This window comes from Apostichopus japonicus, chromosome 8, assembly GCF_037975245.1.
Source record: "Apostichopus japonicus isolate 1M-3 chromosome 8, ASM3797524v1, whole genome shotgun sequence".
In the NCBI taxonomy this organism is placed as follows: domain Eukaryota; kingdom Metazoa; phylum Echinodermata; class Holothuroidea; order Aspidochirotida; family Stichopodidae; genus Apostichopus; species Apostichopus japonicus.
In genome coordinates, this window is record NC_092568.1 from 33,803,418 (window position 1) to 33,819,778 (window position 16,361).

The 16,361-nt window shown below is 36.7% G+C and overlaps 1 protein-coding gene across 1 annotated transcript; it reads right to left on the reverse strand.

The window, feature by feature from the left end:
• Positions 1 to 1,439: 1,439 nt before the first annotated feature.
• Positions 1,440 to 13,961, reverse strand: LOC139971696 (ADP-ribose glycohydrolase MACROD1-like). The gene is made up of 9 exons (XM_071978401.1): positions 13,674 to 13,961; positions 9,785 to 9,925; positions 9,127 to 9,249; positions 8,090 to 8,185; positions 7,657 to 7,677; positions 6,956 to 7,237; positions 6,358 to 6,431; positions 5,265 to 5,349; positions 1,440 to 4,364 (listed from the first exon to the last, which is right to left on the reverse strand). Exons 1-9 carry the CDS (start codon positions 13,882 to 13,884, stop codon positions 4,327 to 4,329), a joined length of 1,071 nt encoding a protein of 356 aa, XP_071834502.1. The 5' UTR covers positions 13,885 to 13,961; the 3' UTR covers positions 1,440 to 4,326.
• Positions 13,962 to 16,361: the final 2,400 nt, after the last annotated feature.

The window sequence follows — 16,361 nt, forward strand, 5'->3', positions numbered from 1 at the left end:
CCGTAACCAAATAGAGTCACGACACTACTCTTTTTCCAAATGTGTGGGGGGACATTTGATATTGTTTCAACCATCCATCGAAATGTGGGGGGACGTGTCCCCCCGTCCCCCCCCCCCTGGATTGACGCCCATGTCCTAAAGCGATTCTGAGAAGTTTCAAACGGATTTGGATAAGGTTTTTCCTGGTCTCAGTGATGGCAAATGCTTTTTAATATTGATAAATGCAAGGTAATGCACATTGGTAGTAGTAACCAAATGTATACCTACAATCTTAATGGTGTGGAGTTACAGGTCTTTTTTGAAAGAGACCTAGGTGTCTACATTGACTCATCTCTACATCTTGTCTTGAATCTGCTAAAGGAGGTAATAAGGGGTTAGGTATGATCAAGAGGAACTTCAGTTTTCTGAAAGAGGACATAGTAGTTAGGCTTTATAAGCAGTTGGTTAGGCCTCATCTGGAGTATGCTGTGCAGGCTTGGAACCCATATTTTGCTAAGGATAAGGAAGTACTTGAAAAGGTCCAGAGGAGGGCTACTAGAATGATCAGTGTTCCTTATTATAGGCGGTTACAACTGTTGAATCTCACCACAGCTTAGGAGGTTACGTGGGGACTTGATTCAGGTTTTCAAGATTGTGTATGGTTTTGACAATTTATCCTTTACCGACTTTTCCATGTTTGCTAATAGTAGTTGTACCAGAGGTCATTGTCTTAAACTCCAAAAGACACAAAGAAAGATTAATATTCGGCATAACTTTTTTCTAATAGGGTTGTGAATGAGCGGAACGGTTTGCCTGAGAAAGTTGTACCTGTAAGTAGTATCAATGGGTTTAAGAATGCTTTGGACAAGCACTTTAAGCATTGTAATCGGGTCTGAGTGTTTGTGTCTTCAGTTTTTTCCCCCTCTCCTATAGGGTCCTTGATGGGGACTTGAGTGTCCCGTCTGATCCTTTTTTTCTTCTAAACTAAAACCCATTGAGTCTATTGATCTTATTTTATCCTTTATTTTTATAGGTTTTTCTCATCCCCACATCGAAAAAATAGTTGCTAAATATTCAGTCTAGGACTTGTTATATGATTGTAGGGTTGTGGTAATTTACTGAGTTCACTGGTTATCATTGTATCTCAACGATAGGGTAGGTCTACAAAGTGGCCCTTCATTCTAAAGGCTCGATAAGGGATAAGGCAATCAGCATTAACCCACAATACCTTGCAAACAATTTTGGATATAACCTTGTCCAGCAACCCTAAGGTCACTTATATCCCCACTCCCCCCCCCTACACAAATTAAAATATCTCTCTTTCACCAACCATGATTGGGCATCAATAAAATGTATCCTTTTAATATGACCAAGTACACACCACATATTTGGCTAGAAATGCAGAACCAAGCAAGACTAAAGTGACAGTGGGTATAAGAGAATACATTAAAATATTAATATTAATAATGATTTTCATATTTATTTACATAAAATCATATCACTTAGAGTGACAAAACAGTTTCATATTTCTGTTTCAGAAAGAGTAACATTTTGAAAGTTATTTAAAGAAAGGAAAACGAAAATGCTAGCATTGTATGATACAGAAACTCATGTGACGTCCCAACCTAAAAGAAGGATAAATATATCCCTCAATGGATATTCCACTTGCTGAATTTGTTTGTTTCACAAAGATTATGGAGATTTTCTGCATCTTCACCTCAAAACCACATCCTCATGGAAGCATTTTGTTGGCAATGATATGATATATTTCAAAACCCTTGATAATTTGGTAATGCAGATCTGGCAAGAACAGTCAGAGTATGATATCATAATGGCAATTTAGCTGATGAAATTATTATTTATGTTTCATCTAAATCATTTATTCACAGAGGCAATCGTCAGTCGCATTTGATGGATTTCAAATTATTCCAAACGTATCAGGTATCAAGGATAAATCAACAAGAAGATTATAGCAGAAAAGGTAAAGCATTTGAAGCACACCAACTATGATCCACTCCCCTGGATTTTCAGCCAGTCAAATTAGGCCACGTTCAATTAACCATATCTCGGGATACAAGGCAGGATATTGGGATGGGGTTTTAGACACTTCAACAAACATTGATTCTTGTAACGAAAATTGTTAGATCGTCTGGGGTAGTTGATTACTTTTGAAAAATAATGAAAGTGAACCTTTGAGCACAAAACGTCTAAGAATCCACCACGGTATGTACATTAATGTTTCCATTTTCTAGTGTCTAAATACTCAGCTGTATAACTGTGGCAGCGCTAACATGCTTCTAATGCTGCACTATTACATTCCATAAGAGATATCACCATATAGGGGCATATTTTTTCCGCTTAAAAGATTTTAAGTGAGTTTTCCTGGCTTATTAAAGGAGCAAACTTAAGACAACATAAGTAACAATATTCTGAGGCAAGGTTTTATCATCATTGCTCTTTGTCAAAGTGAAGCATAAACTCTAAAATAATTTTGACAACTATGAAGATTTGGAAAGACTTTACCAATTGCCGACAAAAGCTCCAGTGGGAATATATAAAGTTTGAACGAAAAGAAAATAACTTCATAATTCTTACGAGGATCATATATGGACCTCCATATATGTACCCTTAAGTTAGAAAAAAAAAGGTTTCAACTAGATCAGTGGTCTGTTTACTAACACAAAAATTGGAAAAGAGAGGAAGAGAGAGAGATGATGTAAACAGGTTGCAACTTCTTACTATCGATGATTTTGGTTAAAGTGGAAGATGTAAAAACGACTTTTGCTTTAAAATATGTTGCAGTTTTGTTGACAAAGTTACTAATTTGTCAGCATTGGAACAGTGCTGAGATCAAGAAGAGAAATTAATTGTTGCATCCCCGCAGATTCTTGTAAATGCATTCATGAAATTGTAAAGTGATAATATGAACAAATTTGTTTCTACAGGTATGGATGCTTAAAGTTCATCATTAAGAAGACAGACACAATATTTACAGCACCCTAACGGCGGCACACTCCATATAGAGTCTATTCAATACAATTGGCCTGAGTATTCAGTAAAAGTGCCAAAGAGCAACAGGAGAACATCTTTCTTGGCATTTTTTCCATATTTTTTTGTGGCTTGGATGTCAGAGTACACGTATGGAAGTAAATGTGGTACAAAAGACTTGGGTCAATTAAGACCACTTTAGGCCTCGCAGAAGCAGCGTACGAAAATTGTTTACTGCCAAGTACAGAGGTTTGTCTACAAGATACAAACGTACAGACTCGCATGGCATAAAACATATTTCATGGTATGGAAAATTGAAGGTGCCATGAATGGCCAAATGTGTCAGCTATCCAGTCAAGTTCCTCAAGTGGCAATAATATTCCCGAAATTATGTAAGAATCATATCTTTCCATATCTGCCTCTATGGATAAAGCAGATCCTCTATAAATTCAAAAAAATTATACCACACTTCTATACTATATATGGCGTTCACAAACATCATATTATTTCCATTGATCACAGGGCATGGCCCATCAACCGCTAGGCACTTTAATGTTATTGTCACAGACAACCATGATATGGGTGATGTGTTTAGGAGAAGAGATACTCGAGGACCATCACTCCTCTCAATCACATCCATGCCTTCAAAGAGAACAGAATATTAATCTTGTGATAAACAGGAGCAAATTTCACGATGGTGGAATGCGCCCGCTTAAAAACACAAGTTGCAAACATGCATGATGTAACTGGATGCGCTTTCTTACATTCAAAGAAGTGACTGATCTTTCCATTGCTGAGCTAGAAAAGGTGGCAAGAAAAGTTGGGATCAATTTCTGGAGGGCTAGAACCACGGGAAAACCTACCCACTAAACTAAAAGAAAACAGACAGTTCCTGTATTCTGGTTAACAGAAACTTACTGATTTCTTAAAACTTAACAGTATTCCTCACCAATCATTTTTAATGTCTTTTGCTAGGCTCTCCGTTTTCTCTTACAGAATTTTCCTTAAGCGTGATACTCAAATGACAAACATCGTCATCGCATGACTGGAATTTGAACCACTGATGAACCGCTACACGGACCAGGGTTATCAATCATATGTGTCTCAATAGTGTAATAACTTTATATAAGTTCATGCAGGTGCTCGATCTTGGGATCCTACCATGCTGGTACTGTCTTATTTTTCTGATTCTCTTTAAGATATGGAAAGCAACCATCCCCACATGAAGCAGAATCATCGTGCTCTACATAATCACAACTGTACACTGATCATTGGCTAAGAAAATTGCCTCAAGGATGAAGGTGGGTGGTATGCTTCCTACCACAGAGAGCAAATCTGGAAAACTGCAGTGCGGTGGGCTTACGTCTCATCTTCACTCGATCTGCACTGAGGGTTATCTGAAAATGCAAACATTGGAAGAAGAGATCGACAACTCTTCGAGGAATTCTCTCCATTAAATATTTAATACAGTTGTTTCATTGTCTTGTTTGAAACTATATTGTCATGTGCGACTGAGTTACATAGATTGGAGGAAAAACAAATTGATATCAAAAGGGTCATTCCTATGAAACTGACTAAAAAAACAAGAATTTGGCATGAGATCAACGAGACACCCTTTTTCAGCACTTCAATATCCTTGTTCTCATTCCCATTGTTCCTTTTAATATACATTATACATTTGAATATTATCAGATTATTCTTTTTCAATAATACTGGAAAATATTACACTAAAAAAACTTTAAAGTATTAAACTGCCCACTGATGATACATGATCAGGATAATGTCCCAAACTTTAAAATGGCCAAAGTATATAACATTCCAAACAGAGAAATGCTAAGACTACCTCCTTGAATTTGGACTATTATGAAACTATGGAGAGGTATGATGGAAATTCAAAAAGTTAACAAATGTTCTACTATGCAGGTACTATTTCTGAGGAATTTGTAAGTAGTATGGTCAGAATGATATATACATATTTGCTTTGAAGAAACTTTTGTGACTTAGCAACAAATGCATTTAATAAGAGAATGATTAACAGTTCTATTTTCTCTACATATGAAATTTCCCATTAGCCAGAAATGGGGGGGGGGGGGGGGGTTGTGTAACCACATTGAGTACAGATACTGTAGCAGTGTCAAGTGGAAAGTTTGTCACAAAAGAAATTTCTAAAGAGAAATTTAATAACAGATACAGAAAATGAAAAGAGAAATGGAAAGAATATTGATAGGACTTCACAATAAATCAAGATTGTTTTTTCGAACATTTTGGATTTCTTAATTACTAAGATATGTCTTTACCTGGTAAAGGGAAATAGACAGGAAGAAGTTTCTCATAAATCCTCACATCTGAATCCAGAAAGACACAAAAGATAACAGCATCCAGCTAAACAAATAGAGAAAACATAGAATAATGATGTAAGAAGGAATCCTAGCTAGACATATTGTCCTGTCATTTTGTAAACGAGACTGCTTTTTCAACGTAGTGCTCACAATGCAAATAGTGATGCATATGCAAAAGTGAAAATAAAATTAACTGTTTATCATGTCTCAGAAATGGAAAAATGTACTGAATTTCCCTGACTTTTTGTTACCACCGTATGATGCTTCTATATGCTTCAATTGGGAATTCATCCTTTTGATGATTTCGGCCTGAAAACATATTTGTCCTCTACATGACTGAGTTCTTACAGCATCATCTCTTCACTGTATCTAGTGATACTTAGTTTAATTTTAGGTTATTATTTTTTCTCTCTCTCCTGTGGTAGGACAGGGATATGGTTCAGCTACATCAGGAGAGCATTTGTTTATGTTGTATTTTGAGCAGTTGTAGTGAATAAAAACCACTTTTATTGAAATTATTTTCTAATTCTGACAGAATGAGCAAGTCAAGAAGCATGCAGATACCATCATGATGTACATTTAACTTCTCTTCTAGATCATGTGTGTTTTTTCCTTCTTTTGTACTATCTCAAAACATCTTCTTGAGTTAAGTTTGATTAACTTTCTTTCCAATAACAAAGTAGTTCACTTATCAAATTGTATTTCAAATAATGAAGTGAAAGAGCCTTTAGCTTTCGACATTGTTCTGTTTGAAGGTGGTTGTTTAAATGCAACAAATTCAAAAGAATAGTGTCTTGTTGACAAGATGTCAATCCTATTCAATAAGAACTTGTTCATTATTTTTTTATTTGGTGAAAATATCTTGGTAGGTGTCTTAGTTTGATCAACTGAAATTGTTCTTTGAATGATATTCCCTAGGTTGGTAAAATTGCCGACAAAATGTTAAAAGCTGCTTGAAAAATGTAAACAAGATGTCACTGAGGATATCACAAAATATTACTTGAAATTGCTTGCAACTTATCGCATGAAAGTGACAATTCTGTCAGAATACCTCGTCGGGGTGCTCCTCTATCCACTCACGTATCGTCTTCAGCGCAACTTCAGCAGCCGCCTCCTGTGGATAACCTAGACACATCGTCAGAAAGATAAAGCAAAACCAAACATTTGAAAGCAAAGTACAGGTTGGCTAGGGTAGGGATCAGGTAGTAGGATGATCAATCAGGCATGATACATACAGTAAAGAGACTGTCATATCTTCAATACATGTAAGAACAGACAAATAGGATGCTGTGAGCACGGTTCCTGTGATCTTAATTCCAGACTATTTTAAGACCAAAAACAATATTTACTGTTTTACTATCAAGCCCAGCTCACTTATGTGTTTGCTAAGTCAGTTGTAAGAGAATTAAATTAAATCATCACTTTTCCAGAATAAGATTCAGAATGAAAGGACTTTCTCCTTAAAACAAGTGTTTTCTTTCTCCCTACCTTTTCCAGAGTTAGAACAAACTTCCCTGATTTCTTGCAAAACCATGTCCAAATATACAAGAAATTATATCCACTGTACTACAACCTTGAAGCACCAATGAGGTAAATAATGTTTGTAAGAGTCAAACATACAAAAAGAACAAAAAACAAAAACAAATTACCATAAATGCCAGTTGAAATGCATGGAAATGCTATACTTCGAATGGGTGGCTCAAAGCGTTGCAATCTCTTGGATATAGAAGCATTACTATCATCATCCTCTGCAGAGACCCCCGGCCTCTCTTCATCTTTCGAAGCTGTATCTGGGCTCCTTTTGTTGAGTTCATTGTGTTCCAAAACTTTGTCCAGACATGTCCTGTAGCAACTGGTGAGGAGCATCTTACTATCTTGACTGACCACGCTGTGGAGGGAGCGGCAGATAGGGCCGACTGTGTGGACCACGACTGGCAAGAGTAAACAAAATCAAAACTTAAAACAAGTGGAGGGGTTCTGCAGCTGTTGCAACCAGGCCAGCAGGCAGACAGCTATTTCAGAGCTACAGAGCACCCCCCCCCCACATTAACAAGGATATATATGCAAACTACTTGCAGATAACGTTTTAAAACCACTGTTGATGTAATCTCGCATTGATTAAGCCAGGTCGGTACGATTATTAAGCATACTACGAAAAGTAAGAATTCGGTATTCTTCATCCCATACTTCCTTGAATGTATGACTTGCCAGACTGTAGATGTCGTTGTTTTTAAGATATATACGTATCCTACAAGGAAATACATATTCACAGAAGGGCATAGAACTTTTGGTCAGAATAGCGTGTGGTAGAAAATAAAGAAATTTGAGAATAAATGTGATTATAACTTACATTGAGATGGAAGAAGATAAGCTGTTGAGTAAACAAAAACAGAAATTAAAGCACACAGGATAAAATAAATAAAAAATAGAAAAATAAAGCCTACCACTAAATGTCAAAATTTTCCTATAGTTTCTGTATATTGGTGTACTCTACCAACCGAGCCATCCAGGAATTAGTTGGTGTCAAAACCTAAACTTTATATCAATTTCTTTCTTGGGAGGTGTGGGGGGGAGGGGGTATGGGGTGCCAGTTAGAAGTCAAAGTACAGTACCCTTCATAGTGTACAATCAGGTATCACCCCCAGTCCCCCAGTTTCTCTTCATATAGAATGTGAATTTTATAAAACAAATACTTAGGGAAGATGAAAAATATATATACTTAATAGTATTTATATCGACTGTGTTGGGGATCAGCCTGCAAAGAAAAAAGATTCGATGGTCACCTGCTGTAATTTTAGCATCTCCTGTCACACATCCGTTCAATGTTCTGCACTCTGAAAGAAGCTTTGATCCAGCGCTTCTATGGATTGCACCATCCACTGAAATCAAATCAATGTTTGAGCCCTTTGAATATAAATTTGTTACCTGACCTGGAATAATCATATTTAAGGCTATAACAATGAATAATGCTAGGTGTGTTGGAATTCGTTCTATTAAAACTGTAGCATTATCACTACCCAAGAATATTCTTTGTTCATTGTACTTCAATCTGATATAACCTCACTTGACTTATTGCATGACTGTTTGGTTTAGTACAGCATATTACAATATCAAAACACTTTTGACTCTCCAGAAAAGAGAGCAATTCGCCACATCGTCTGCCAACTACAATGATCACACTACGTATCAAGCTACAGTATACGCTTCAGTCAATACTCTCAAACTTCCTGATTTAATCAATGTTCATATAGCCACTTTTGCTTATCGTTCTATCAATAACATTAATCCTCCCGTCTTCAAAGATTTTTTATTACTTACAACACCAAATTTCACATACAAAATACGAGACAGGCCGACAAGATGCACAAGCCACGTCCTAGGACTAACATTACAAAACAAAGTTTATGTGATTAATTTGTTGGAATTATTTGCCTAATACTCTGCGGTTGGTTCTTTGTTTTGTGTTTTGATTTATTTTACTTTGCATGGAAAGTGGCACTACTCTTTATGCCTTGTAAGGTTTTTAGGCCACTTTTGTCCTCGTTGTTAATTAACATAATTAATGTTCGTACAGTAACTATTTACTGTTATACCTCTACATTGAGGAGAAACAAATAAATGGAATGAAACAACTAGCATATCACTTAAAGCGAATGCTGACAAAGATTAACACCAGAAAGAGATAATATGTATTCAGATGATGATCAAAATAGAAAAAGGTGGCTCTTAGCCCTGTTTGTGGTCAATATCTTAAAAACAACAATATGCAGTAAAACTATTTATTATATTGATTCACAAAAATGCCGTCGACTGGACATACCTCCACCTCCACCGAGCAAGGAGTTATTAGCAGCATTCACTATTGCATCTACATTAAGCTTGGTAATATCACCTTGCCAGAGGACGATTTTCTTGCTTAAATCTGTATTAGTATTTGATGCACCTAAAGAGAGAGAGAGAGAGACAAGCGACAGTAGAGGAATGGTAGAAATTTGGATTCATACTTTGCAACCAAACAAATTCTCTATACACAAACATTTGAACGAACAGAAGACAAAATATAATGCTAATCTGTCATTTGTTGGCTAAAGCATAGAAAACTGGGCAGTCCAAAGGCTCAAAAAATGGAACCCACACCGAATTCATACATTGTCAAATGACATTCAAGTGTTTGTAAAAATATTTAACAACTACTGCATACTTGAATCTAACTTGAGGCACATACAATATCCATGGTCGAAATTTCTAGTCCGATAACTTACAAACTTATGTAGCTTAATTGAACATGTAATCAATTGATCCATGATCAAAAAACATGCATGCATATACTGTATGGCAAGTGTAAGGGAAGATGTCCAGAATTAGGCCAAACCATTGACATTCAACCAAGGATTCATAACAAAGACAACAAAAGACTCAAACTAGATGAGGCCATCTATGGCATCTAAGAAAATCCTTGTCTGTGAAACATCACTCACTTGTACTGTTGGCTGCCTCTGTTAGTTCTAAATCTTCAGCGTACTCTGGCCAAGTTGCCAAATCATTAATCGTCAACACTTCTGAGATTCGCCATCTTGCCTCCTCGGCTATCTCAAACAGACTCTTTTTCAGGTAGATATCTTTATAAGGTGGAAAGAAAAGAAATTCAGGTCAGAACATATTTTACAACGACATGTGATCATATGAAGTATGTATATGAAGGTTTGTTTGATTAATTCAATACAGTATTGTTACCAGGAATTTAAAAGAAAATCTTGCGTCCCTACAGTCCTCTGTGAAAACATGCACTTTAGAATACCTCTACAGGTACACACAAAACTAAGTTAAATAATGACCCCTGTCAAACAATGGATTGAGCGCAGCGGAAGCCCATAGTGATAGGTCTATCATGTGTCAAAAGATGAAGCTGTAACTAGTATACAACAAAATTTTCTCAAATTCTGAAATGTGAAATTTTGCCTTAGACTAGTTACCATATATATGCTGGCTTAGACATCATGCAGTGCACACTTCTGTACGGGGTATACAATAATACAACTCCCTTACATAACGTCTATGAAAATGTAATGGGCTATGAATACGCTGTGAATATCAGAAACCAATGTAAAGTCGAATGTAAACCAGTTCATAGAGAGAAAATGCAAGAATAAACATGCTGCACTTTTAACTGATTCAATTGAGGCTCTTAAATGATGTAGTAAATATTACGTATAGATCTCGACGACATAAGAACACGCCCCAAAAAAGGCCCGTACTTGCTCACAAGTTACCCGATGCAATTTTATTCTTAAGTTTATTCAAAGTTTATTCTTAAGTTTATTCAAAGTTGAACAAATGTGTCCTTTTTCCCTAACCACTATAGGCGAGCCCAACCCCAGCAAGATCCGACCCCTCTCCCATTACAGTATGTGAATAACTTTTTACGCAATGGCTACTTTTAACAAATTTTTACTTATATATATATATAGTTTACACTCACAAAAAGCTTTACTGATGAATGTGGTCAAAGGGACCACCACAACATATGCAAGTTTGCCATGAAGAAATTACTGTGGTGTGAATGCACATTTTACTTTATTAGCAACTCTCAATGCGGAGAAAACAAACATACTGTGAGATGTTAACTTCCCACACAATTCATAAATTGTCTCAAATCATAACATTTTGTGATCAAAACAGTGATTCAAATATAGGTGATATTCTTAGAGACAATTCAACTACGACTTACAGTACAATGAGTGCTTCTTGTTGAAATGTGTCAACAAGGCCTAAAGTTATGATAATTGAGGGCACATCATAGCCTGTAGCACAACTTCCCTTTCTACACAGGGGACAGTAATGTTACAAGTTGTTGCATTTAAGCAACATACTTGTACTGTAGTCATGGGGCACTACAGACATATTAAGCCTAGGACTTGTTTGCAATAGGATCTAGCAGGAATAGTTATTAGAACTGACCATAAATTTAGGTAGAGTTGTGATAATTTACTGAGTTCACTGGTTATCAATGTATCCCGATGATAAGGTACTGTAGGTCTACAAAGTGGCCCTTTATTCTAAAGGCTCTATAGAACATCATGAGAGCTCAAGTAGAGATCATTATTGTAATCTCATGTAGTATTTAATTGTTTAACATGTCTTTATAAATAACACAGTGATTTTGCAAATTTGCAGATGGTATCCATCAGAACCATTCAGTTGGCCTAGGATAACTATTTCTTTGTGCAGGGTTGGCATTTTCCTGGGAAAAACCTGTTTTTCCCAATAAGCAGTAAAAACCAGGTAAAAACCGGGAAAAACTGGTAAATACCAGTAAAAACCGCCTCCGTCTCAAAAACTAGTATTAATTGTCCGTAAAATGCAGGGTCATCAGAAGGCACGATATTGTTTCATGACAGGCATATTTTATTGAATATGGGAGTTTCTTAGCTTCATTTTGAGCTATTTTATCACATTCTTATTCTACTTTTTGTGGAAAAAAGAGTATTTTTCGTATTGCACATGTATAGTTATTCTGTCACGATCTCTTTAGCAGTATGCATTGCCTATTGCCCAAACCATTATAGGTCTACACTGGGACATTCACCCCTCCTAAATTCTTCAGGCCTATTATGTGGCATGAACAGCGGAGGATAGAACGAAGTGGCGAACCATGGCATCCAAAGCCTCAAAGGGACAAGGAACCATATAATAATATAATATTATGTGCTCAGAAAGTTCATTCCATTAATACAGTAGGCAACAGTCTATTGAGGTGAACTTCAATCCAGGGGGCTCAATAGAAACTGCTTTGAAACTTTGTAAGGCACATGGGCCCAATTAAAGTATTAAACGCACAATGGCCCTATGGAGCCATTCACACAACCAAACTGTTTACCTTGATGCAAACATGGTCCAATTATTATACAACTTCATGCATGAGTGATTAAACACTTTGAGGTGGACAGGTGAGGTGATACTGGGCACTTCCTGTGCATAGGCTAACTGAAGAGGTAGGAGTATCAACAACACAAGTAAGTGTTCCAATTGTTACTTATTCTCAAATTAGTTGATGTCACAACAGTCACTTAGTACAGTGCCTATAAGCAATATAAGCATAGTACAGTGCCTAGTGCGAAGTGTGAACAGAGTACAATTTATCGCAGACATGAAGTGACCGTTCTTGGATGTGAATCATCATTTGGATCTGAGCGGACTAATGTGGCATACATATGACGAACCATAGCCCTAGGAGGCACCAACAGTTTGATACGAGTCCATTCTCTAGATAATGGAATTATGCATCTCGATAGGAAAATAAAGTTGGTTGATTTGAGCATCCAATATATTATTTATTTGAATTATTTGTAATAGTCTAATCAGTAAACTCACAAGTTATAGATCATAGCTGTTCTTTGGATGTAACCCAACCCCCTACCATAAGATGCCATTTTCTTGTAGATTCTATGCTCCTCCACAAGTTCCACATGAGTTTTTAGGAATTCTATATAATTTGAGGTTTTTCCCGGTTTTTCCCAGTTTTTCCCACTTATAGGTGGGAAAAACCTCCCGGTTAAAACCGGTAAAAAACTTGTTTTTACCGGGCGGTAAAAACCGGCCAACCCTGACTTTGTGGCTATTTATCAGGTTGTCAGGTGAATAAGCATGGTACTGTACGCTTGCTTATTTACCTGATCACGCTTGCTACTGTAAGTTATACCACCGGAATCGCTTTCATGGATTATTTAGCAACTGGCGAAATAGAGGTTGCTACGTACATACAATACATTGAAACAACATGGGGTATTTGGTACTCTGGTTGAAGCTGATGTGATGTAGGCTAAGGGATATTAGGTCCTCTGAAGAGAAATTATTACAGACGTGAAATTATGCATTCTGAGGCATATTTAATCTACATGCAAGGTTGGGCTGGATATTAACTAGATTAATTTTCTCTGTGTGTGTTGTGTGAGAGGTGGGGGGTTATAAAGAAAGGAAAGGGGTGTGTACAAGTCACCAGATCTGGATCCTGCCTAAACTGTATTCGTACGGTGAGCAAAATACTTACATCAGGCATATTTAACCTAGGTATGGGGTAAGTAAGCACCGCTTACTTCATCTATTTTTAAGTTTTAACGCCACTAGCTTAGGCCAGTATGTGTTAGATAGCCTATGTGAAAATTGTCCACGTTAGGCTCAAACGGGTTTGGGATTGCCTACAAAGCAGAGTCTAATTTAGAGTTAGCTCTAGCTTAATGCAAAATTTGCAATTGACAGGCTCTTGGGCTAATATTAGGCCTACTACAACTAGGGTAAAACTTACAATAACAATACATGAATACAATAACAGGAAGACTGTCAAATAGCCTAACGTTAGGCCTACCCTACCTCTATCCCGTAACACAGAGACATTAGTATTCCGTGTGGGCTCATATGTGTGGAAGCGTCGCAACCCTGGAACTGTCTCTGGATCAGAATCAGTAGAATCCTCGATCTGAGACATTTTCCCTATCAAAAACGTCCGATAGATTGGTTGTCTCAAGTAGTGATTAAAAGCAACAGTTACAAATCGTAATGTATTCTGCACGCGAGGTAACATCAGTACTACTAGTGTAGTAGTGGCAGTTTTTCCCGACCGTACTCTCCATCCAAAGCTAACTTTATATTTAGGTTTTATGTATATGTACTATTAATAGTGTCGACGGGTATGGCAAGCCATGTGGGACAAACACTGCATAATATATCCCCGTATTAATTGGAATTAATACGCGTATTAATTGGAATATATACGCGTATATATTATTAGCCAATCATATGGCTTAAATATATCCGCGTATTAATTCGAATATATACACGTATTAATTCGAAGATATACACGTATTAATTCGAATATATACACGTATTAATTCGAATATATACACGTATTAAATAAAATACATATGGGGATTAAATCCAATATATGCACGGATTAATTAGTATATACACTTTTTTTTTTAAAAACATTTCCGCTCTTGCTGTGTACATTTACCAAAGATAAATGTATTGGCGGGCTCGCGAGATCGCTTCAGAAAGCGAAACTTTACACATGTACAACACATGTATATTCGAATTAATACGCGCGTATATATTCGAATTAATACGCGGATATATTATGCGGTGTTTGTCCCACATGGCTTGCCATAGACGGATGTACGCATATGATTTGACCATTGACCTCTACCACAGTGGATTTGACAGGTACCGCGAGCAATATTTTTTTTTCGTAGTACAGCGAGGGCAAGATTACGATTTCTTCATATTATTTTGTTTTTAAATATGATTATTCCACAGAAATTGGTTAGGATTATTCATATGTCATTGCTTCACTATAGTCACTCTCGTCACGACCGCATGGCAATACGTTTTACCTTTTATTCGATATTTGATGAAATAAACAATTATTTGGTGATATCAGCAATGCATTTATTAATTGATATCACCAACAAATTGCTGATATCATCAAATCATTTGATCATATCATCAAATAATTGCTGAGATCAACAATTCATTTGCTGATATCACCATTTCCAACATATCATTAATTAATTGGTGTTATGAAGTACCGAATTTCTGATATCAGCAAATGATCTGCTGATATCAACAATTCATTTGCTGATATCAGTATTTCAAGCGTATCGAACGAACGTTTACAAAAAGCGCCATCAACGGAACCCCATCCGCAAAATCCCGCTAAATCTGAAGTAGTGCACAAACATAAGCTACATCGGCTATGCTAGCCTATATGCATTTGTATGACACTGCATCGTACCAATTGCAAGATGTACGGAAGATGAAAATGATTAGGTGACATCAGCTTATGAATTGGTGATATCAACAAAAGCATGCATTATTAATATGTACGGTTCATTTGCTGATGTCATTAAATCAATTACCGATATCATCACTTGATTTGTTGATATCAGTAAATAGATGAGAGAAAAGTTGGAGTTGTTGATATCAGCAAAGAATTGTTGATATCATTAATTAATTTGCTGATATCACCTATTCATTTGCTGATATCAGCAAATATTTGGTTATATCAGGCGCGTATATCCGGGGGGGGGGGGAGTGTGTGTTGGGGACGCCCGCCAATTTCTTTGCCAATGTGTCATGTCATAGTGCCACTTGGGATGGTGGGGGTGTGGGGAGGGGCGATATAATTTAATTATTTTGGTTTCCTGCATCCTTTTCAATGTGAATGTGAACAGTTCAATAAACAAATACCAGTATTATGACAAATTAAAACATACAAACACCAGCTCATTTCCACTTAAGACTTCTTCCAGTCTTCAGTTTCATATATAAGAAACGTTAATAATGTAACATCTCCCTAAAGAAGTACGGTTTCTCTTAGCTGTAGGCGGCTTTGCTCATCGCAAGCATTGCACTAGTCTAACTTATAAACTACCTTTAACTGGCTTAGTTATACCTATAGTTACATAGTTGAAGGTCACACACTTTTACATGAAACTTTGGAAGGTATACTAACATAGTTTATTCTTAACTAGTTACTTTGCTACAAAGGACGAGAAGGGGGGGGGGGGGCGTTTAGACCGAATTACTAGAAAATTTGTATAGCAACCTTCAGATTTGACAGAACCTTGGATGTTTTCTTCTACAGGCTAAGAAGTCCAGGGTCATAGGGGAAGTTATACCAGACCTTTTGGAAAAGTAAACCAAGTCAGAATATGGACATATAAACCAAATGAACATCACAAAACTGATACACCCTTAGCCCTGGTTTCCATACATTGGGATTGTTAACCCATAAGGTTGCTCGACAAAAGAAAGGAGGAGGCACTTGCTGTTCCAGTACGGAATTTGCAAGCCACTCGAAGAATCCATGTATTGCAGATATTAAACGTTTGATTAATCCATGATATTGTGTCTCTTTTATACTTTAAGGAAAGAATTATATAACAAAGGGTATTTTTATTGACTTTGCATGTGGGTTTAATACTGTCTTGCCAAATCAATTTCTGAAAGATCTTTTACCGTTTGACGATGCATCAAAGAAACATTGCTTATTCATTGGCT